At 31.7% G+C, this 26,066-nt stretch overlaps 1 protein-coding gene across 2 annotated transcripts; it reads right to left on the bottom strand.

Annotated features, from left to right (window-relative positions):
* LOC129225788 (cytosolic iron-sulfur assembly component 3-like) lies at positions 1-25,972 on the bottom strand. Of its 2 annotated transcripts, none has more exons than XM_054860298.1 (11): positions 25,744-25,972; positions 25,566-25,658; positions 25,328-25,477; positions 23,517-23,649; positions 17,044-17,178; positions 14,763-14,899; positions 14,552-14,663; positions 9,649-9,724; positions 6,498-6,635; positions 5,084-5,241; positions 1-1,351 (listed from the first exon to the last, which is right to left on the bottom strand). In XM_054860298.1, the coding sequence occupies exons 1-11, from the start codon at positions 25,807-25,809 to the stop codon at positions 1,113-1,115; spliced, it is 1,437 nt and encodes a 478-aa protein (XP_054716273.1). In that variant the 5' UTR covers positions 25,810-25,972; the 3' UTR covers positions 1-1,112. The 2 variants fall into 2 exon arrangements, with proteins under 2 accessions (XP_054716273.1, XP_054716272.1); XM_054860297.1 differs by having other exon boundaries at positions 3-1,351; positions 25,322-25,477.
* Positions 25,973-26,066: the final 94 nt, after the last annotated feature.

The following is a 26,066-nucleotide window of genomic DNA, read 5'->3' as shown; positions in this document are numbered from 1 at the left end:
ATGCCAAAGTTGTCGATCCCAAAACGAAAATTTATTTCACAGATTGTAATAAGCAGAATGTATAGAGTCAACTACAAAAATAATCAACTAATTAAATCAAATATTAAATGGTTAGCAGCTGTTTAAAGTGGTTGTCCGGTATACCAGACACCAGGTCTGAAGGGGTTAATTCCCTCTCGAACATTTGGTTTTGCCAAACGTTATTTACTTATTTATTTTTTCAATTCACATTACAACTTGCTTAATGTGACCACATTAGAACAAAAGTAATTTGATAACAATAAATAGTTGATCATAATAAACAATGAAAGTTTCAGAAAAACAAGAACAAGAGAGGTCCTCCTCCCCCCGGATTTTATTGCTGATTAAAGAAAATAATTTTCTTAAGTTGATAACAATAAACAATGCTTTTATTACAAAAAATGATGTTTTTTTAATGTATCTACTTCTACACAACCGGAAAGGATTAAGCGATTTTTTAAAAATCGCTTTAAATGACTGATACCATTAACCTAAATAACATAAAGAGGTATCCATTCACTGTATCTAATCACAAAGACTGTAACTTATTGATAATATTTTTAAGGAATTTAGCATCCCAGATTTCATAATTTTCTGGTTAGGCTTTTTCCGTTTAGTCGAAACATCAAAGCTTCTTACTCTCATTGGAAAATTAGGTCTTCTAATGTAATGTTTGCTCAAAACCTAAAATTTTGTTGAAATTTTTAAGTCATGCGCAAAATTTTTGGTGCTTACTTTTTATTCACGTTAAGGCTGCAAGAAGCTAAGGGATGAAAGTGAACTTTTTTAAAGTTTTGAGTAAAATACATGCCATGTTCAAATCAGAGTTAGGTTTTCATTGAGAAGTTTTTCAAAATCATGCTGTACAGCAGCATCTACCAATCTGGGCTTGCCCCAGAACACAGAAAAGATTCTTCTACCATTTTTATTAATTATACCAAAATGTTTAATTTCAGGACTTCCACCCCTTTGCTTTTAATCGCTTCATTTTTTAGAACATTGTTCCTTCTTAAGAGGCTTCCACTCAATTATTATTTTAGAAACTTGACAAAACGAAGAAAAACAAAATTTCTCAATGCACTATGTTCATTTCACCATTTTATAAGTAAACCACTACTAATTTTTTCTACAGCATGATATTGAGTGTATAACATTTGTTTGCATTTCAATGAGTCTTCCCCTTCTAGCCATCTTTCATATAAGTCTTGAACCACAGCATTTTCCTTTGAATTCCTTGCTGGTAAGGAATGATAAATCTCTTCTACTTTAGATAACAGTTCCTTTGGTGTTTCATCAACAGCTCTGACTTGAGCACCACCATTAATGCAACCTAAAATAAATTATTCCTTAAATTAAAAAAGAAGAAAAGTAAAATAACATGTTTACAAAATATTATATTGTGAGGCTGAGACAGGGTGGCAACAGGAACTGTGAAAAAAAGTTCCCTGACTTTTCCCTGATTTCCCTGATTAAGTTCACCAAATTTCCCTGATTTACGTTACCAATAATAATTTTTTTCTTTCTTTGCTCTACTTGAAATCCATTGTATGTTTGTATAAAATGCAGTATTTTAAACGTTTTAAGTTGTGTAAAGTTATTGAACTAAAGATATATTTAAAAAAGACGCTACTTTTTTTAATAAAATGGTTAAAAAAAAACATATCAAGTCAATTTTTTTGGGAAAAAAACCTACAAAACAGGATATTAAATTTTTCTACACGAAAAAATTAGAGATAATTAAAAAAAAAAAACTTTACTTCCAGAAACCACTTAGCATAAGAATTAAACTATTAAAATTACTCTTAAAAACATATGTGTATTTATGATAGAACTAAAAAGTAATTGAAATTATTTTGAACTAAGTTTTCAAACAGTATAATAATTGTTGCAAGAATCACAAGTAATAGTGAAAGAATAGAAGTAATGTAGTTATTCTTATATAACTAATTGAAATATTTATGCAAAACAGATGAAACCATTTGACATCCATTCATAGGGAGCTTTTCTCTAATCAAGAACATAGGTTTTAATGAATGAATACAGCATTTTAACAATAAAAAAATTAAGATATTTTCTTAAGTACACAAGTTAACTCTATTTCAAATGATTTCAGTATGTAACGAAAAAAAATCTTAGATTGCTTTTGTAATAAACAACTTTGAAATGCAAGAAAAAAAGGAAAAAAAGCAATTAGTTAATTTTAAAATATATAAAAGAAGAATACAACTGGGTTATAAAATTAAAGAATTACTTAAGTCTGAAGAAAAGAAAACCTTTATAATCTGCGGTGACAACAAATAGTATAACGGCAAAAACAAAGTTTTTTTTATTGAAAGTTCAATTTTAGCAATTAAATGAAAAACGCAAAGAAGTAATAACTTTTAAGCTTTTATAGTATTAATTCAAAAACCAAAGATTTCTTCTTGAAATCGTGATCACAATAGGCTAATTACTTCGAGACAATGGAATAAAGGCAAAGGAGCTAAGGCATTAATGAAGGCTTCCTCTTTGCCTGTATGGTTGTTTATTTTACGTAGCATTGAAAGTGTAAAGGGAAGTTTCAAGCTAGGTAAAATAAACAACCTAACAGAAACAGAAGCAATCTTAAGAAGTTCATATTGTGGTTAATAAGTAAGATTCAAAACTTTAGACGTTGAGGAAAAAAGATGCACAAATATGCGGCAGTGTATAATCGCACCTAATTTTTATTTTGCTTTTTTTTTGAACAGATAATTGGCGGAAAGTGCATAGGGAATTAGAGCACTTAATTTTGTAAAGCAAAAAAAAATTTTTTTTCTTCATAAAATCAATTTTCCCTGATTTTTTGTAATTTTTTCAAAATTCCCTGATATTTCCCTGACTTTTCCCTGATTAATAAAGTTTCCTGACTTTTCCCTGATCTCCCTGATCTGTCGCCACCCTGTGAGAAGTTGAGCTCCAACTCTGACAATGTTTAACCCTGTTTCGATAAATAGGGAGGGGTAATGGGCCGAGTTGAGTTGTGAAACTTTCTTAGTAGTTTTTCAAAAATATTCCAACTAAAATCCGAGCCAATACACGTCTATTTTTCACTCAACTCCCCTAAAACAGGTAAACATAGTCAAGGTCACAGCTCAACTAATCAGAGCTGCACTATAACTCCTTATCAAAATCTGTAAATCAAGTAAAAAATATATATATTGCTCTGTTGGGGTTATAAACAATTAAGTTTTATAGTACATTTATATATTTAGATACTGCTCATTTTTGATGATTGTTGAAAGAAATCCTATCTACTATGCAGAAGTTTGTAATTAACAGGTTAAGTGCTAGTCAGAGGTGTAGCAAATTTGGGTTTAGGGGTTACAAACATACTTCAGAGGCCTTGGTTTTAAGCTTGATACCAACTTATACATTATATTTTATCCCATCTTATTCACATTTTCTTTCACAATAAGGAATAGTACTTAACAAACTGAAAGGGCACTAATCCAAAATAAAAACCACATACAAAAGAAATACTATTCTACTTGATTGTAGCAATATTCTTCTGTTATATGAAATGGTGCATTCATCCACAACCTCTTTACAAGAGAAAATGCAATGGATGCTTGACATTATTAGACCATATAACCATTTTTCCACCATTAAATTCATGAAACATGAGTTTTCCTAGTGAAAATAGTTGGAAAATAAATTAAGAGAAAAATCTAAGCAGGAAATGCTTAACAGGGACAATACTATATAGAAATACAGACCATACAGAATAATTATGGGCTTAGCCAGAGGGAAGCAGGGAGGGGCAACTGCCTCTTACTTGGTTGGTAGATCATTTTTAACTCTATTTATTCTTTTTTTTTCTAAACAATTTTTTTTCTTCATAGAAATACACTTCAATTATTTGGGCCTATTTTCAAAATCTTGTATTATTTCATCAAAGCTTACGAGTAATGAAAGTTAATATGAAATAGAGAAGATTGTAGTCCAGTGCCAGCAGAGTCAGGGGACTAGAAGTTTTGTCTATTATTGGGAGGTGTCCGCCTGTTAGGGATGATTAATTTGTGACTTTTCCCTTTGGACTTTAGGAAAAAATTAAAAAAAAAAGTAAATATTAATTAAAAGTCTAGTTAAAATTCTAATTGCTCTGGGTAGAGTAGAAGTGCATTCAATCAAACTGGAATTTATCATTTTATTACAGCTAATTCATGCCTTTCTTGGAGTGATCAAAAATTTATATTCAATTTCATTTTTCACACTGAATTGTTTTGAGTAGAATTGCTTTTAAAGCTTTTCACACTTGCACAGTGCACACATATAATACATCATTCTCTCAAAAGTTTTGTATACATTTATGGACACGAATTTGTTTGAAACATATTTAACATCATGCTTTATTATCATACCAACAAATAGCCCACTTTTACATTAAAAATAGCCATAAAAGAGTAATCTTATTTATTCAAATGATAGAAGAGAATAAACATATTTTCAACTGTTCTAACAGGGAAAAAGTTTAATGTGTTTCAAGACAAATTGAAACTGCTTTATTTTGTCTGAATAGTTTAGCAAAAGCCAATTCAAATGTGTTTCAGTTGAATAATCCAATTAATTTGAGTGCTAAGTTGAAAAAACTAACAAAACTGTAATTTAACAAACAAAAATACAATTTTAATCTCTAAATTTCTTATTTTCTCACTAAACAAAACTCAACCTGATTGGGAGAACTAGAAGGCTAACAAATAAGAAACTACTGCCAGGTGTTTAAAGATACAAGAATATCAAAATCATAATTTATTAAACCAGTTTCGATAGGTACTGTTTTTTCACAGACATTCAAAAGGCACAAATTGCAAACCATTTAATAAATGGAAAAGCTGTACATAACAGCAGGGGTGCCCCTCTAAATGTTGCAAAGACCCCCCCCCTTTCCCCCACTCCCAAATGAGAAAAATACCTCTAAAAACACGCACACCCATAAATAATTCAATGGTGTTGTCTGCACCATTGAAATGTTATGTAGGGGTGCCTTTGGTGGCACCCCTGCATAACAGCAACAAATAAGTAATGAATAAAAGATTCAAACCTGAAGGACAGGCCATAACTTCAACAAAATGATAAGTAGACTTTCCTCTCTTCAACTTTTGCACAATATTTTGTATGTTACGAAAGCCATTAGCAATTGCAAAACGTAGTAGCACTTCTCCATTTTTTTCTAAAACAATTTCTTTCAAATCTTGATTTCTGGGGAAGAAAAATGCCTCTGTATAATTAAACAAAAAAATCTCATTGCAAAAAAAAAAAGGCTTTATTCCAGCTAACTAATAGAGCACAAAAATATACTTAAAAAAAATCTATGAGCAAGAAAATCATGGTTCCTTGCATCAGAATGTAGTTATAATCATGTCATAATAAACTTAACTAGAACTTTTACCTTTAAAATCACCCATTAAGTACACCCAGTAAATTATAATTATTGTTTAACATTGATAAAATTTGATTGAGTATTACTGGACAAAAACTATTTATTGAAATGCTTTAACATTGCATAAATCAAACGTAAATTAAACTAAAACACCGTTACAAACTCAGTTTGTAACAGTGGATGATAATTTAGTATTTACTTACTCATTCTCTTCTCATATATATAATAGCCTATGATCAAGTAACGCCCAAGTTTCACCAATGAAACTCGCTATATGGCATGATAATTTGATAATATATTTTGGTAATGTTTAGCATGCAGGGAAAGGCTTTATTGTGACAAGGCTGAACTCGATCCGGTAACTTAACTGTTTTACTGGTAAGACTCATTTTAGGGGAATGAAGAAACGTAAAAAATGGTCAACAATGAACGCTACCTACTGGAGTTTAGGGTTAATACACTGGAGTTAGGGTTACAATTTCAACTATCAAAATATCACTAAACGGGATTTGTTCAAACGTAGAAGCAATTTTCACTCGTCATACCTTGACAGGCAATTTTCTAGTAATGAGAATAATGCAACATCTTTATCTGCATTCAATGAAAGTTAAATCTCAGGATGTTTCTGTTTCAGACAATATTTCTTTTTTCAGAGCAAACACTACTCATTCCAACACCAAACCATGCATCAAGCATTACTCTTGTCAGTCAACTATTGTTTTAGTCTTTTAAGAGAAACAACACGCAAGGTTGTGCAAAATGGGATGAGAAAAACTGAGAAATTAGAAAGGAAAAAAAATGAAAATAATAAAATAAAACAAAAAATTAAAAGTTTTATATGCTTATTATTCGACAAAACATCAATTTGAGGGTTGGCATCAACACATTTATTTGCAGAAAACAGTCATTTTTCTTAATAAGATATAAAAATATTTAAAAATCAAATGCAAGAGCTTAAAGGCTGAGAAATCTTCTACGATCCTGCAGCTTCCTAATTATTTTTTCATAAAAACAATCTAAAATTTAAAAATACACCATTAGGCAAACATGATGATAAACACTGACAAGAGTTTACCGTAAAGTCTTGTATTCCATATTAACAACTTCTTCGCCAAACAATTCTTTAGCAGCATAAAGGAAAATTTGATCACAGTATGCCCCAGAAGCGCTTCCTTTGTGAGAGTAGAACTCAGTTCCAAATACATTTTGTTGGCTGTAAATATGCTTCAAGTTAATATTTATGAAATAAAGAGCGGATTAATAAAATAAAAAAAACATAGCACTTGGGAAAACAAAGGTTATAATAACAAAAAATTATTATAGTAAAAATATAAGTTATGAAGCACTTGAATTTTTTATTATGGTCAATTTGCAGCCTTACACTTATCATAAATATATAATTACAGTGTATACCATTACGGTATTTTCATTTCTTAACAACCTTAAATGATGAGAATTAGTAATCTAGAAATTTTATATTTAGATGAAATTTTTTGCTTTTAAAGTTCGATTATAAAATTTCATTATAAAAGTTTTTCCTGGAACAACTTTTTACACACACATACAAAAAAAAAATGTAAAATCTGGTGGAGTTAAGGGGGGGGACCAGTTTAAGTGGCCCAAATTTTAGTGTTTTTCGTGTTTTTTTTTTTTTTCTTCTTTAAAGGGAAAAAAATAATCAGAAATCAGAAATTCTTTAAACTTTGAGGATATTTTATTCTTCTTTTGAAGTACACCTTGTAATTTTTTGAAGTCATTTACACCAGAATTAGTGAAGTTAGAAGCTTCTGTCTGTGGGTGGTCGCCATCAGAGCTTGTTGCTGGTGTGCATTACCAAAGCCACAATTTTTGTCTGTAATCATTACAATTTTTCTTTCTCATAAGCAACATATTTCCTAAGAATATGAACCTAATTGTGATCAAAAAAGTTGAAAATTGCACGTTTTGAGGTGTTTGATTATGAGGATATGTTTCTCTACCATTTTTTCACATTTCTTGCATTAATTCTTTTTAAATTAATAATATCATCGAAGAGTTAGGTTCGTATAGAGCATAATTAAATAAAGAATATTCACACAAATTTTCAGAATGATTTGTCGATAACTCCTTGAGCTACAATGCCCACCAGTTGAAAAAACGTTGTTCGCATTTTAAATCGAAAGAAATCGCATTTGAAAAATAATTCTGGGAACGTTTTCGAATCTCTTCAGTCACTTTAAGTGCTCATAGCATTGGAACTAATTGGAACTTTTCACTGAAATTTTGGCAACAGATTCTTGAATGGTTTTACTAACATTTTATGATATAAAAAAGGGGATTTTTTGACCCGTCTAAACTGATTTCCTCCCTTAGACTTGGAGGAAAAAAGAATGAACGAGACTGCAGATACTTTGCAAATATGATGGCAAAAATTAGTCGCTCTAAATAAATATTAAAAATAACAAGCTAGACTTATTCTTATCGTCCTGGTAATCTGAAAAATCAAAGAACATCAACTGCAGTCAAGTGAGGATAGTAAGCAATTAGTGATTGCTTAATAATCATAAACAGATCCTTCAGCTTTACACAATTCAAAATTTCATTTGATGGTATTTTTAATATAAATTTTAAGTATCATTAAAATAAAATGTCTTGAATGCATAAGGATGAATACAGCACAACAAAGAGTTAACAATGATTTGAAAACAAAAATTCAAAGTGGAAAATGGATCTCTGTCTCTCTTTTTACAAAATTAATGCATTTCTTTCATAAGAAAAAAAGGTTAAACAATTTCTATTAGTGCAACTGAACTCCTCCTTTTTCAAAAACAAAATTGAGCAAACATCTCTGAAAACCAACAATCTCCTTTAAAACGCTGTGCTTGAGAAGAAGATATGCACTTGATTCAATGCTTTGTCCTCTGTTCGAAATTGGTTTTATATCTCTCTGAATTAAGTTTCTCCAGTAATTTTTTAATCAACTCTCACTTTCATAAAATACCTTTTTTTAATTATAGAGAACACTAAGTCTTAGAGATCCATGTTGTGCAAGTAAAGAGAGAAGAAATCTTTGTAAAGGAAAAATGTTCGATTTTAATGAAAAAAGGTCAGACACAGTGTCATGTTTGAGCAAGCATAATCATCCCAATTTAGAATATTTTTCCTTTCATAAAAAAAAAACTTTTAATTGTAAAGAAGCTATTTGTGATGTTGAACCAATAACTGATACAAGTTTGAGAATCATAACTCAATTCACTGATATTAGAAAAGAAATTAAACTGAATAAATAGACTACTCAATACCAAAATTAAGCATATCTTACTATAATATAAAAATCTAATGATGATGTCACAGCAACTAATGAAATTGGCAAAATGCTATGATGAGAAAAGCCAAGCTGAAATTCAGATCCAACTCTGAAAATTGCAAGCAAAGGATGAGTATTAAAAATTATTATTAAAAAAAAAAAACATTTTCATTGAGCAATCTCGAAATGCTTATTATCCTCACTTGACCCAAGTTGATGTTGCTCTGATTCTTCAGATTACCATGGCAAGGATAATATGTCTAGCTTTTTGTTAATATTTATTTAGCGGACAAATTTTTGTTCCCATGGTTACAAACCATTTGCATTCATCCAAGGCTTTAACTTAAGCATAAAACTTAACTCTGCAAACTCCACTGTCCACCAGCCTTTGTGCAAGAGACTACTCCTGGGTAGTGGGTGGTGGCTGGGTATGCCCTACAAACACACCCACTCCTACACACAAATATACACACACTCATCATTGCAAAAAACATATTTTGTATTCAAAATGTTAAAAATCAAAATTTTCTTTCTTTCTTTTTTTTAACAATATGAGTTCTGATCAATCTAAAGTGACCTCGCTCCCAACTATCTAGGAGAAACTATTGAAAAACTAATACATGTGTTGTTAAAAATATTTTTTTGCCTTAGTAGTTGAACTGCAACTAAAAAAAAGCACCTTCTCTTTTTTTTTTTTTTTAAAAAGCTGTTTTGCAATTTTGAAAAAAAAAATAAAATGTAGGTTTCTTACAAAAACTAAACAAATGCTTAACCATGGTTATTTTGTCTAATTTTGAATCAAAAAGTAAAATGCATTAGAAAGTTCATGAAGATTAATTTATCATTAATTACATTGGCAGTGTATATAGAAACTAAGAATTAATTTTTGAACTAAGAAATGCCAGTTGAAAATAGCATAACAATAGCTAAAAACTTTAACCTTGAAGCTGCTGAACTTGCAGAAGTTATTTCATCTAACCGTACACCCTCTTTTTCTAACATTGCTTCAACTTCAACTAAAATAAAAAAACAAATTGTACATTAACTAAACTGCAAAGTTTACATTTTTATAAACATTTCTTGAATTGAATATGCACAGTAATCACACCAAATACAATATGGTTATGGTTAAAGTTACAATTCTTACCAGGAAACATCACGATCAAGGAAATTCAAAAAAATTCCAAATTGGTGGCATTCGAAAGAGCATTGGAAAACATGTTTATGGCACTGAAACTACGTGCCCTCGTGACCACGTTATCGAAATATGATGTCTTAAAAATTGCCGAAATTTTTAGTAAAGTCGCCAAATTTAGCGAGTTTTGTTCAGAAATGGAAGGTACGGCGCGAATTCAACATCTGCATCTGACAAGACATTTCACTTCCATATTTGGTCACCACCAAAGCGCGTGAGAAATATCGCATTAATTCTTTACTCGGGGTGACTACCATGGCGTGGGGTGTCGTGGCACGGATTGCGGCATTGAAATTTTTAGGGGCTTGTGTTCCGGGATATTAACGTGCAACTGTATAGGGGAAAACGCCACAGCCCGAAATATTTGTTTTATTTTATTGTAAAAACAATGGAATTTTTTGTTATTCTTAAGACTGTCTGTTAAAAAACTGATGTTTAAAACTTTTATGCTTCTGCGGGTGAAATATTTCCACTGGAAGAGTTTATTCGATGATAAAACTGTTTTGAAAAAAATATGATAACCGTAGAGAAACGGTTTTTTTTTTTTGAAAAGTCGTAAATCTGAAGTCTTCAACAGTATCTAAATACGAAGAAAACGACATTTTTAAAGATTTCAAACCATGTTCTCCATGTTTCTAAATTAAAAAAAAAAAACGATTTCTGTCAGTTATTTCCAGTGTGTTTTTCGTTATGTGTATCGTTTTCAAGTTATGTGTAAACCATCTAACAAGTCAAATAAAAAAAAAAAACTGTATTGATTTTTATTTTGCTCGTATTTGAATTCCCTTTTAATGTGAAACATAATTGGTAAAAGTGACTTCAGTATTTTTAAAAATGACTAAATAACATGCAATATGATGTGCATTTACGTTATAGCGACTTTCAGTTGCAGTGAGACTTTTTCGAACTACAGGGGTTGTTGTAATGAACGTCGACTGTAAAATTTTTGATAAGAGTCTGTTATGAAGTAATTTCCGACATCGTTAGTTTTGCTGTGCAAATTTTTGACATTTACTATCTGTTGTTTTCTTTTTTTTAATTTTTTTTTTCGATTTTAAATTAAACATTTTCGCTAGCAGTGGTCAGACAATAAAACTTCATGAATGATAATAACTTTTGAAAAAATAAATAAGAGCTGGGATACTACAATCCATGATCATGTTCTTTCAACATCAAAAACTATCCATTTTATTTTCAATATATAAGCTTTAATAAGCATGTTTTTTTTACTTATTCATATTAATTCTCGTACATAATTATTAATTACTTACAACACATTTCATTACAAGAGTACAAACTTAAATTAGTTAAGTAAAACACACTTGAAATGCACTTAAATTCTGAAATGCATTATTATCACGATTAAAGTTAAATCCTACGTTCAATTTCGTTATAAAGTTGTAGCTCCTCTGGATAAAGCTCACTAGTTTCCATTTCACAGGCTTCATAGTTACTTTTTAATTTTACCCACACAAGTAAAGGGTTAATTCGAAACATCGTTTACGCGCTTTGCAGATGACCAGAAATGGAAATGAGAGTCTTGCTAGACGCAGGCGATGAAATCACGTGGTATTTTCCATTTCTTGCCAAGTCTTTAAATTTGGCGAATTTTCGTAAGATTTCGACAGACTTTGACCCCCCATATCTCAAAAACAAAAGGACGAGGGCACACAATATTTGGGTCAAATTTTTTTCTAAAGATACTCTTTCGAATGCGACCATTTTTAACTTTTTTCATGATTACTGAACTCGTGATGTTTCCTGGTTAGAACTACATGAACATCATTCTAGTCGAAATTAAGACTTTGTATACATGATCTGTGGTTTTGAATCTGTGGAGTATGTGTTCCTAGAGAGGCACAGAACAGTTGTAAGGAAGGCACAGGGCTGTTAAAAAACTATCACTTTCAATGCACAGAGAGAGAGAGAACAAAAGATAAAAAGAAAACAAAAAATAAAATCAAAACAGCAACAGAAAATTCGAGAATCACAGAAACATCATCATCATACATTCAGGGTTGAGCACCTACTCTACAAGCATCAATACTTTTTCAACGAAACCACGGTTTGAGAAAAATTAGGATCAAAACCAAGCCCCCTATTTAAATAAATATAAATTGTATTAGTATTTGCATTTTAAGAATCTATTTTTCTGTAATTTTGTGCTAGTTGTTAAATGTAGTAAAATTATCAATATTTATTTTAAAATATAATACATAAACATGTTTTTGTGCACACATAAAAACTATTTTACATAAAATATGGCTTTTTTTCCGACCCAATAAATAAATTATAACTTCAGAATAGCATGTAAGAAATTGAATTGTTACGAAAATTGAAGGGGTGGATGATAATTTCCGAAAAAAAAAAGGGAGGGGGGGGGTGCTTATATATATATATATATATGTACAACAAGTTTGGAAACCATCGCGTTGATGGACTAAGTGGAAGAGAAATTGGCAATAAGAAAATAACAGCTGCTTTTTACCATCAGACCCTTTTTTTGTATTCATGTTTTAAAGCTTTTTTCTCGTGAAAGGAATGTGACTATTAAATGAGCCATATTATTTAACTCTTCTAAGATTCACGCTTTCAAAGGAGTGTTTTTAATAATGTTCAGTTCATATTGTCTTTTTGTTTTAATCCAAAAATTTGGATGGGGAGATTCTAATTGGTGGGGTCCCTGTGGGTCTGCACCTGGTTCAAAGGCTGCTGAGTGCCAAGGTGGGCCCATAGTCAGTTTTGGTCCCCAGGCCCACACATTCCAAGCCACACCCTCTCATGGGATTGGCTTCTAGTTTCAGGCTAGGCAGACACGGCCTCTCATCGCCCTGCCTGGTTCTGAAATCTGACAAAAGTTTCGAATGCTTATGTCCGAGAACAAAATGCAAACGCTGCTTAAATAACCATTCCATGTCAAAAATTTAATAAAAACCAGGGGAAAATATTTTACCGGTGTAACAAATGTTTTTCTATACTCTACAAGAAGCCTAAAATATTAAGTTATCATTAAATACTTTTAACATTTACTATTTTCTCTCAACTTAATGTCCAGTATTGTACGCATCACATTAAGTTCCAATGCTTTATCATACTTAAAACTTTCATAAAGAAATATGATAGAAATCTCATCTTGCTTCCTTGTAGGCACATTAAAGTGCACATATTTATAAATGAACCTGATTTTAGCAATAACAGTAGCCAAACAGCAATTTTATTTTCTATTTCTGTTTGACTTCCGTTTTCAATTTCAATTCAAACTTATTCTATTGTTTACATTTAAAGTTAGCAAAAGTTCATGGGAAGGCAGTTTTGCCAATACTTGCCAAGTGGCATAAAAAATTCATTTGACTATTGGAATAGGTTGAAGGGAAATAAATTGACAAGAAAAACTTGAAATTGATGTTAAATTGACACACACATTTAAAAAAAAAGGGTAAATAGCTCCTTTGGAGCATTTCAGCCTAATAATATGCAGATCCTACTTATAAAATCTTAAATCTTTCACAGCAAACCATTTTTAGTTTACTAAACATACAGTAGAGTCTCGAAAATCCAAGTCTCGAAAGTTCAAGGTTCTGCTTAGTTCGAGGTGCTGATTGAATGTGTTCAGTAACATTTTTTAGTTCCAAAAACAACATTTTGTTAGAAGGAAAAAAGAACGATTCATTAAAATCTGAAAATAGAAATCTTTTGCTACTGTTAACCCTTTAAAACTGCATACAGTAAATAATAAAAAATACATTGAGAGGTAGGTGACAACACACCCTAAGTGACACGTAATATTCACTGACTACAAAATATGGATAAAGAGATGCCTTGAAGATAATAACTTGATATGTAAAGTTTACGTTAATGTGCCACAAAGAACATCTAAACAGAACTGATTGGAGTCACAACAGAAGGTTTGTAACTTGATACCGCACAAGTTGTATACCACTTCTACAGCTAATTTTTTTGTGTTATGCAAGTTACAGACATACGCTCACAAGTACATAGATGCAGACGTAATGACAAAACTTGTCGAAATGGATTCGGGCACTGTCAAAATGAATGTTTGTTAGCCTACAAATTTGCAAACATAAATATGTAGAGACGTCGTGAAAAAAAAATTCAAAATTCGTTCAGAGGTAATTAAAAAGGGAAATTTATGTTGACATTTTAGTGATAAATTTTTTGCAAAGACAAAACCTCTTTTTCTTTGTGTGAGGACGCAAAAGGTGCTCCTCGTTATGTCATCCGAAAAGAGTAAAATTTTAATCTGGAAGAATTTTCAGGATAATCCAAGTTTTCAACAATCCGAGGTGGCATGAGCTCCAATTACCTCGGATTTTCGAGACTCTACTGTACATGAATTTTCCCTAGGTATATAAAGATCTGACAACAAAACTTGACAAAATGAATTTGAGAACACCAGTCAAAATAGATTTTTCACATGTCCATGTGCACCAAACAAATGCCAAAAAAAAAAAAAAAATCATGTGCGATAAAAATGTAAGTTTAGGTGGAAACATGAGTGGAAATTTTTTTTGTAAGTACAATACTTTCTTTGCTTTTTACAAGGAAGCAGTAATAAATATTACAGCTGAAATATTTTCTTGTTTATATGGAAACTTGAAATGCATCATAATATTAAGTTTAAACTCACTGGAAGTTATAACACAATCAACATCTCTAGAATCATACTTTTCACTATAAAAGTCATTCCTGGAAGCTTCTAACTTCTTGTCAAAGCATGGCATGACTGTTGTATGATAAATCTAAATTGAGAAAATAAATGAAAACAAATATAGTAGCAACAATAATAATCACATTAATTACAAAGAGATTTGCTCATAAAAAGTAAAAACAATACTAACTTGATCAGGTCTTATGCAAAGCTGCTGAGCCAAATAATCTTTAATTAGGGATCCCATAATTTGCTGAGGAGACTTTACAGAGCTCAAATAGGGTAAAATATAGTCTCCATGCGTCTTCTCCGCATAGCATATCCACCCTGTAAGATGAAAAAAGGATAGAGTTTGAAATGCCATTCTTATGCCTATGATAAAGATAACTTAGGAATGAAATGTGAGTAAAAATTGATAACATATTTGTTAAAATGCAAAAAGGCCCAAAAAATACTTTTGAAGAAGTAAACTTTAGAACATGTCATTTTGCCAACAATGGATATTTATTTACTTCTGTTGTAAAAATTCAATTACAACCCACTGAAAAGTTTTTATAAGATGATATAAATAAGAAAAACTATTATCAACAACTGAAATGTTCCCCATATAGAATAGATAGACAAGTTCTCAATGTAGTCAACATAAAATGATTCATATTAAAGTTATATCATCACCTACCTAGTTCTTTGGGTGAGTCAGAGTGTCACACAATATATAGGATGAGCACAAATGATGGAACCAATGTTAAAAAATCATATTTTAAAAACTTTTGCACACAATCTCAACTATGAATATAGCTGATTATTCAAATCCCTTGCAGAATTTCAGAAAAAAATAAAGAAACACATCACGTTCTGCAATGGGGTCGTTTCCAATATTTTAAAAGTATTTTTTTCTGAAAGAACGTGCTTAAACATATAGGATCTAACCAGTTTTTAAATAATTTCTTTAAGTTTAATATTTTAACAAAATTACTTAAATCCGTGATCTTTCATTGTTTACATTTCTTGCCGATGATATCACAAATGATGAAATGCCATACTGTGTTGCCATTCACAGAGCAAAATATTTAATTTGCATCTTTACTCACGTGTATTGGCAAAGATATGGTTGATAGCAAGTGTAGAGCGCAATTTTAATTTGCTTCTTGATTATCATAACGTGGAAATGTGGTACAAAGATGCACCAAAAAGCATCATTTGTGACATCATCAAGACCACACCTTGTTTGAAAAGTTGGACATTTCAAAAAATTAAATAAAAAATTACTGTTGTGAAAATGAAAGAATTTTCTGGGTCCATGTTATTTTTTTTTTCTTATTCTATTAATTTCAGTGACTAAAAGTACTACTTTTGACTGAAGGAAACAACCCTAGTTTTAAATTAAGGATTATGTCTACATGTGCTATCGTCTTTCCCTCCGCTTTCCCTGTGAAATGCAGCGCAAACATAATTTGGAGGATGAGTCACTGCATTCTTGGGCAGCTCTATTATTCTGCTGTGGGTAGGTAAATTGGAGTATCTAGAAAAATGAATTTTTAAGATATTTGAAGAACGTGTTTTGGATTCAATACTAGCTGTAGGGAAATGTTGGAATGAAGATTTTGTTCAGCAGAAACTGAATAGGCAAGCTTGTGAAATAAAGTTAACGTACAATAGATGACGAAAATTCAAAAAAAAAAAAAAAAATTGCAGTAACTGCCCTTTACCTGCTCACAGCAGTATTGACTTTCTAATCTGCTGCAATTGTAAGCACACTAACATGTGAAAGTAATCTATTTCATTTAATTACTTTAAGTAATTAAGCTATTTTACTTTAAAAGCTTTTTTTTTCTATTTTAAACATACATATAGAAACTATTTAAAATAGACCATTGTTTCGGAGAAAACTCAAATACCTGAATTTTTGATTATCCGAATGTGGTCTGACCTTAACTGATTTGAGTAATTGAAGTTCTGCTGTACTTGATACCAAAAATCATTCCATACCAGTAAACAGTGCTTTAGTCGGGAAAATATGTATGGGGGTTCCCCAATTGGGGTTTGAGGAGACTCATAAAATGAGCTGATGTGCATCACATGAATTCCTTTTACACCAATTTAATGTTATTTCCCCATTATTGGCAATTTCAATGTGATTCAATAGTTAACTCCCTAAATATCACCAACAATGGCCAAATTGAAACCAGATTTAATTTTTTTTTTAAATTGCAAAATTTGTCGCCAAGTTGGCAAAAAAACTTGGCGACCAAAAGACTGGCGATATATTGCCAACTGTCTGCCAAATTATAACACCACTTGAGTTTGCATCGAAATTAACAATGATTTCTGTCTGAAAAGACGCAAAAGACCCCTTTAGAAACACTGAATGCAACCAAAAAGGGAGGTGCACAACTAGTAGTGGGAGTGGACTGTATAAGGAAACATTGATACAAATAATATTTCTCAGTTAAATTAATAACCAACCATACCTGGACAAGCAGAAGATAACATGGGAAGCATGCCCTTTTGAATATCTTTAACTTTATAACGATAAACAAATTCCTTCTGATTTTCAATTAAGGCAAACTCTCTTGCTATTGTTGTATCAAAAACAAACTTCACTCCTAAATGTAGAGGAAAAAAATCAATCTTAATTAAAATGAACACCAAACTATTTAAATATGATTTATTCAGAACTAAACTGATATTTTTTTCAAGAATATCATAGATATTATTATTATCAGTAGTATTAACTCAAAGGTAGTACATGACACAAAGGTATTATCAATGTCACAAAGCAAATTTATTATTTTTAGGGTTTAAGTAAAAGGGTTCAAAGATGAAAAGGGTTTTTAAATTGATGTGCTACCTTTGTTTATACTGAGTGCCAGATCTAAGGGGAGCAAGCTAGAGTCCTTGCTCCAGGCAGCAACTTCTGAAGGGTGGTAAATTTAGCCTATCTGCGTTTTTTTAAGCTCAAACTCAATATAAAAACTTGAAGGAAGATGGGTAAGGATGGCAGTATTAAGAATTGCTCTGGTTTGGAAAATCAAAGATCTGCTGCTTTTTCAGCTAGTTATGCTACAAATGGTAATACAGTTGATGTTAAATTTCACAAAACTCTGATTTAAGAGTACTTACAATTTTACGAACAGTTTATCAGTTTCCAAAAACATTTTTTATTGAAACAAATCTAATATGTACTCTAGAACTTACAAATATGTTTTTCGATCTAAAGAGTTTGCAAAATTGAGCATCAACTGTAGGTCCATCTCACTAGAATGTTTACCATTAATCTGCTTGAATCAAATATTATAGTTTGATACTGTATAAAAACAGGCAGGCCTGTCATTTAAAATTTTTCTGGGTGGGTGGGGCGGGGCCTCAATTGCCCCTTTCTGACACCCCTAAAGGATGGGACTGAAAATATACCAAGAAAATATTAACAGTCCATCAAGCTTTAGAGCATTTTGAATACTTTGATCACATTAAAAGGTTCTTCACTTCAGAATCTGTCGAAATGAAAAATAATTATACAAATAGATTCAACCAAATAAATTATGGAATGATTTATAAACAATGAAGAATTTAACTATCAAAAATTCTATTAAATGAAAAGAGTTACAGATTTCTTTTGCAGTTTTGCAGTGGTCAAGAGATTGTTGATATGCATAAAATTTACATAGAACATTTAAAAAGTTTTTATGTGACAAAGGCAACACTTCACTATTTTGTTTAACTTAATTTTCATTAAATGAAGATCATGGGCATCGCGGCCGGGGGGGTCTGAGGGGTCCGGACCCCCTCAATAATTGAGAGTCGACCCCCACAAATATTGGAATTTGTTAAGATGAAATCCATTATTTTGGGGGACTTGTTACTGTTTTAATTAAAAAATTGAATGATAATGCAGCAATTACACAACACATAATTTATTATGTGAAATGTTTAATTATTATGTAATCAAATAAAACTGAACTTCGTTGGTACAATAGGAAAGCAACTGTCTGCAATGAAAACTTAGAAGCAAAGAATTGCTGCTAATTATAACCAGAAGTCTAAACTACCTGACTACCTCAGAAGCCTGATTTCGAATTTTTACGGAGGAGAGTGGGGGGGGGGGGGGGCAAAGGGTACTTAATTTAAATTATACCAAAAAAAAAAAAACAAGAACCACACCCACTCACAAGTAAATACATTATTTTCTAAAAACTTGGAGGCTCTTAATGACGGGCCTGCTCACACGACAAGGACAAGGATTAGCTAGCCACAAAAATATAGCAACGGTGAAGAAAACCTCATGCAGCTATACTGAGGGTTTGCTGTGAAGGAATGAGCATAAAACAATCATTATGAGAACATAAACTACTTTGAAGTTTCTGCATAAGAACAACCCTAAAGCAGAATTTTCAAAGAGAGAGAAAATGTACTCAACCGGATATTCAAAATAAGAGTGTATAAATGCTAAGGTTATATCTTATTGGAAGATCAATAGAAATCACTTTTTATTTTCTCCGTTATTTGCGATGGAGGAACAGAAAATTCAGTGTCATACATTATGTCGAGGTTAGAAGACACTCAAGATCTCTACGAACCTTTTCTAGGTTTCTACAAAATTCCTGCAACAGCAGAAGAAAGCCGCCTCTTATAACTGATATATTGCCCCCTCCCCTTTTTTTTAGAAGTTGCCCCTCCAATTTCATTTTGATGATAAAAATAAAAGAAAAACCTGCAGTCTTAAAAATGAACAAGTAGATGTGACAAACGAGCAAATAAAATAAAATTGAAACAAAAAAAAAGTATTTTTTTAATTTTTATAAATGCAATTTTAAAATATAATAGGAACATCGAGATTCTGTATTATTCAATTACCTTACCGGGTGACCGAAATGCGTTTTAAATAGAAAAAAAGTTGAATTACAGAGAACCGTTCGAATTTTAATCTAAGGAGCCGAAAACGGCGTTATTCTAAAATATGAGGGCGATAAAATGCTTGCAAAAAAGAACAAAAATAGAAACCCCCTGATTTTTCTCCATCAGATAAAATTTGTTCCAATGTTCCAAGAAAATTAGAACGTGAATTATAACTCTTTCTAATTTCATGCTAAACTATAAGAAAGAATTCAATTAGAAATCCATTGTTGAACAATGCTTTTATTTAAATTTGTAGCATGAAGAAAACCATTGAAAAGAAAGATCTGTTGCCTTTTTTTCTCGCATATGAAAAAATAAAATTTTCGCTTTTGTTTTGAGTTTTTCCTGAACTCGGGGGATTTAAAACTTTTCCGTTTTGGTTATTTTTTCGCAATATGTCGGGAAATTTTAGATTTTTTTGGTTCAAGCCAGATTGTAGAACATGCGTCACGGACTTAACTTTTATTTGCGAGGTATGTCTTGTAAAATCCAGTAACGCAGCTGGTATTTCAAATAAATTAAAAAAATAGACCTAAAGTATCAGTGTAAAGTATTGCATTAGTCCAAAAAAATATTAAAAGTGTTTTTACTGAAGCCGCAGACGTATTTCAAACAAATAAACTATCCGGCTGGAAATTGAAAATTTCTACATAGAAAACCAAAGCAGTCAAATGGTTTTACAAAAAGAAAAAGACTCTCCTCATGTCTTATCCCTCCAGTTTACTTCATCGGAGGTAGCCTAAAAATTGTGTTTCTGAATCTTAGATTTTGGAAGCAAGGGAGAGTATCCAAATCCCATTGCTTCCCCTAACGTCAGCAACGATAGCCTACAATTATGTTTTAGAATTTCAATGTCGAAAAACTTCTGGGAAAGCGCCTTCACCGTAATCCAGGAGAAACACTTACTCCCCATTATCAAAGATCGTCTCAACTTTCGTTTTCAGGGCTTCAACTGTGAAAATGTTCCAGAGATCCCCTGAACCTTCCCTCCCACCCACTAATAGCACCAAAGGGGGACTAAAACTTCGTGTTTAGACCTCGACTTGGGAAAAAAAATTGGAAATGAAGCCTTTAAACTCTATTTCCCAACACCATCGACAGTCATCTATATAAAAATTCAACTTTTCGGAGCTTCAATTTCAAAAAATTGTTTGTTCCCAAACGTGGCCTAAAATCGTATTTTTAAAACATCGATTTTGAAAAAATTCCGGAGAGGGCCCTCGAATCTCTCCTCCCTAGCATCACCAAAAATTGTCTTAAGCTGCGTTTACTGAACAATAATTTCGAAAAATCTCTAGGGGAGAAAAGTTGGTCCCCCCCAATAAATTTCATCTGACGACGCCAATGATGAAGATGAGAAGTTTATTTTAAAGCTGAATACCAAGTAATAATTAATCAAAGAAATGAAAATTAATAAAAACATTAGATATATTTCATCTTCATGTGGTAAGATTATAAACTAAAAAATAAAAGAATAAAATCTTCATGAGAGTTCTGCGGCACACAAATATTTTAACTTTCTGAGAAAAAGAAATTTCAAGGGAAGGAAATGGTTTCACGGAGAACCAGTCTTGCATAATATAGACGAACGCTGCGAACGGCGTTCGCAGAAAATTTTTGGCTCTGCAGAAATTTTTTTTCAAACTGCTAACGTTGATATAAAAAAGAAAAAAAAAAAAAAACAATTTTTTTAAAGGGATTTTTTAAGAAAATCCTAGAGTTTCTTTCTGTTAAAACCTTTCTCCAAAAGAGCCTTTTAAAGCACATGTGTAAAAAAAAAATGGTTTTGGTAGTTTTCTTCAGTTGGTGAGAAATAAGCAAACTACAGTCGAGCCTCCATATATCGAACTTCCACATATCGAAATTTTCTATATATCGAAATCCCAGCAAATTTCTATGTTCATTACATAGAAAAATTGTCTCTATATATCGAAAAAATCTCTATATATCGAAAAAAAATTTCGAGACATTCGTAGATTTTTTTTTCCACTTTAGATTGTTTGTCTCATTGAAAAATGAAGGTTACGGGAGAAAATTATGTTCACTAAAGGTTGCTAAGAAACTCATAAGAAATCATTGTTTGAGGGGTGTGTAGATAGATCGTTGTTCCGTTCTGGAGTTCTTAAATTCCCTCAAGTTTATTTCAAATCTTAGTTGTAACCAGTAACACTAAAATCAGTTTCAAGTTATCCTTTTTGTCTGTTGATTATCATTCTTAGTCTTTTCAGCTTCAGTAAAATCATTCACGTTAAGTAGATTGATTTTTTACTTTTCTCTCGATTACATTGTCAAAACGAAAATCCCCTAATGTTGTGGATCAAGTTGAACTGCCGAAGAATGAAGATGTATGAAGGCACAAAAATGTAATTTCTGTTAATTTTCCAGTTATTAACTTTCGTTTAATCCGATGCTCGTATAAATTAGAAATTGGGTTTCATGCACGAAAATTAGCTTTAATTTTAATGTTTTAAGAGATTTTTATGATAAAATATAAGATCGTTTCTATATATCGAAATTTCTACATATCGAATTTTTTTCTGGCAATTTGCTTCTTCGATATATGGAATTCGATATATGGTCCCCGAGGTTTAGGGGAAAACTTTGTGATGTTTCGTGAGTGCTGCAGGCAAAACGCCTACAAAAACAGCACTAGTACCCCGGCTTCCCACAAGTCAAGCAAAGTTCAAATTTTATATTTCTAGTAAATTTATCATCTATACTAGTATCAAAGTGCTGCCTGTGGCGCCTATTGAACTGAGTTGTGAAGCTTGATTCAATTTAGGTATATCGAATTTTTTTCCGGAAATTTGCTATTTCTATATATGGAGGTCCGACTGTATATGTTATTGCAAAAAATAAATAAATAAATGATTTAAAGCCTTTTTTTTGTCTCTTTCATATTTGAATATAAAATAAATTTAATTTTCTATTCAAGGGTGAGTTGGGCAAAATAATTATTTGCAGAAAATTTTCCAGTTAGGATTTGTGTTCGCAGAAAGCTTTTCATTTTATCTAAGTCTGCGGAGAACAAACAGGGATAAAGATGTCAAGTTGAATGTTTGGGATTTTGCAGGCATCAAAACAAAAAACTATAGCCTTAGAAGGACTGCGTGGAAGGGGGGTGGGGTAAAAAAGTTAAAAACTCACCAAGTCCAGCTAAAAATTACATAATGAGCAAGGGCGCCCAGAGGCAAATTTTAAGTGGGGGGGGGGGGGGGCTAAGATATTTTTCCCTGGTTTAGCAGGATATTTTCCCCATAGAAACCGATTTCAATACAGATTAGTTATTAAAATTTGATATTTTTAGTAACTTATTCATTAATTGCTAGAGAAGAAATGTTTTTACATTTTTGCAAACAAAAAAAGAACTAAAAGCAAGGAAGTTTCAAAGGGGGGGGGACTAGATCCCCCTCTTCCCCCCCCATATGGGCATCCTAGTAATGAAGTGAAAATGAGCCAAAGTGGGGAATAAAATTTAACACTAAACCTGGAAAAGGGTGCATATGAAATGATGTGTCACTATGACCCTTTATACAATGTTAAGCAAAAGTAAGGCTGGGGCTGCTACTAACCCGACAATTTTAGACAAAGTACCAGGATTTGGACTGATCTTAAGAGGCCTGAAACAGAAAGACTATTAACTTGGTTGGACTGAGGAAAATAGGTGAAAAGAAGGTAATATTAATAAATTCATACAACAACAACTTATGTATTGATGGAATAAACCATTTCATTAAAAAACACAGAAAAACAAGTAAATTGCCAAAAAAAAAAAACACATTTGAAAGAAATTTGAATAACATAACCTCATGATACATCAAGGATGATCAAGCAAAATTTCTAAACAGTTATACTACAAATTAAATTTCAACTGTTCAATAATAGCGATAAATAATAGATGCTAAAAACATACATGAATTTTAGAATTTTTACATGGTTCTTTTAATTTATAGGTATTCAGTGGGTTAAAAGAAATTTTTAAATTCCTTTCAAAGCTAGTAAAAAAAAAAAAAAAAAAAAAACTATAACAAAATTGAAACTTACTTACCAAGTTTATAAAAAAAATTCTGCAACCTCCTAGCAGTATCTTCAAAACTTAAGTGATATTTTGCACCCAATGAAGCAGTTGATTGTGGGGAAATGGAAACAACTACCACTTTCATTTTGTCATGATTATTGGCCTATGCAAATACAAAGGAATTTTTCCAAAACTAATAATAATTCATATTTCCAACATGTTTCATTTACAGAACTGAAATTTTTTATAGATAAAAGCAACATTCAAGAAATTAGCTATAAATAATTAACTTTAAAATAAGTATTCAATTAGGTAGGTACTACAGAAAACCATTGTACTTATGCAAAATATAGACAAAATACTCATGTACTTTTGGTACCTGCTACTTAGAAAAACAAAGACAAACCGTAATGCTCCCCACTCCGTCAAAAAAGTAGAATTTTGTATACATGGTGCATTTCCTGGGTCTGCTCAATACTTCTACAATGCAGTAGCATATCCGGGAGGGGTTAGGGACAGTTTTTCCGCCCCGGATAATCTCTTTTTCGAAAAGGGGGCAGCATTTAAATTCTAAATGAAAATTAAATACTTTCAAACATTACTCAAATAAGATACAATTTAAAAAAAGGGGAACAAACTCCACCCAGAAATATTACAAAAGATCGATTAAACCTTTTTTTAAAGTGACAACTTCGAACAATTTGGAAAACCACTCTATACATAAATATAATTTTAAACACTTATTAACAGCTATATTTTCCCCCAAAAGGTGTTATTGACGGCGAGTGAAAAGTGGTGTAAGTCACAAAACGCTGCGTTTCATATAGGTGAATATTGGTCTTACTCATTTTTAACTTTTTATGTTGAAATTATTTTTCAATGAAGATTATTTCCCTAAATATAAGTTAGGGAACCTGGGGCCCGTATAAAAATTCAATTTGTATTTTTTGACTTCTTTTCATTTGCACTTCAAACTTTCAAAGTCTTAACTCTGCCACTGATTTTGAACATTTTTTGCAATTAGAAGAGGACTAACAGTTGTGAAAATAAAGGTCTTGCAGGTTAAAATGGAGTACCTTGTATACTATACATTTTAAACTAATGAAACATAACTGAAGTGTGCATACTTGCAGAGTAAACGATGAAGACTGGGTGTGTGTGTAGAAGCTGGTGAAAGGAAGCTTCCTTGCCAGTCGGCCACAGCCACCTCAGTCTCATTTAGCCGCCTGCACATTGCAGCAAAACATTATGGTGCTATGAACTTTTAATCTTGACGGTTTTTTTTCTTTGAGCTAATGGGAGATACCGCGGTACCCCTGGGGACCCCCATGCGCATGCCCCAGATAATCCGTGACACCTGGACTTTAATTTAAAAAAAAATATATTTGCTTTCAAGGATCTACCAATCTTGAAGATTACCAACTGGAAAAAAAAAGTCAAAAAGTTGTGTTGCACAATCTAGTGCAGCTTATCTCCAAGAAAAAATGGCAATTATACTGCTGATTTGCAGAAATGCAATACTAAATAGATATGTAAGTTCCTTGTGTAAACTAGGATTTAGCATTGTTTATATATGTTACCAGGCCCTATATTTAGGAGGGAGGGTCAAGAGGGGGCAATTGACGCTTCTGCAGTTGAGAATTTAATGTATTCACGTATATGGGTGAGGTTTTAGTTACTTTTCAATGCAATAAACATTGAGAACATATACTTTGACCTACAAAGGAAAACTTTGAAATGACAGGCCTGCATGTTACCTAGCTTAGTTTTATGGTTTCCATAACCAACAATTGCCCTAATTTTAAATTTACAAAAAAAAAAAAAACAATAATTACTTCTACTTGGATTTTATTTTCATTCAATATGCGATAGAATTCTTCATGACTTTGCTGAGATATCAAAACACTTTCAGCTGAGGTAATGCATCCACTACATGCTAAACAATCATTCAATGTAATTTTCGCTTTTTCCAATTTCTGCCTTGAACCACCCTATTACAGAAGAAAAATGTTTTTTAATTTAAAATTTGCAAACAACTGAAAAAAAAAACACAATAAAGAAATAAAGTTAGAAATTTACTTCATTCGTCTCGTAATATTCACCATCTTCAGAAATAAGGATCGACCCACTTGAGTTTCCCTTCTTCTGTATATTAATTGGCTTGATGCATTCCTTAAAAGCATAAAATCTTTGACTTTACTTGAACGAACTTTTACACAAAAAGGAACAATGCATAAAATAATAATAGTTATAATACCTGAGACGGAGTGATAAAATCATTCAAATCGGATATTTGAAGAGCGGCACTGAACATAGAAGCCATGAAGCATTACGAATGATATTTTATGAAGCAAAAGAGAAAAGATTTTTCGGAATAAAAGAAAAATTTATAAAATTTGAATAAAAATTTAAAAAATCTAGTGTTGTTATGCCATAAGGCGACACTACTCGGTAAGCATGGCACTGAAGTACCGTGATCAGTTTGTTTTTTGTTTACACTTTACGTAGTTATATTACGTTGTGCAACTCGGCGCAAAAAACAGGGAGACACTAAAGTTGTGGAGAGTCTCCTCTCAATGA

The sequence above is a fragment of the Uloborus diversus genome, chromosome 7, assembly GCF_026930045.1.
Source record: "Uloborus diversus isolate 005 chromosome 7, Udiv.v.3.1, whole genome shotgun sequence".
Taxonomy (NCBI): Eukaryota; Metazoa; Arthropoda; class Arachnida; order Araneae; family Uloboridae; genus Uloborus; species Uloborus diversus.
This window is presented reverse-complemented; position numbering and strand designations above follow the sequence as displayed.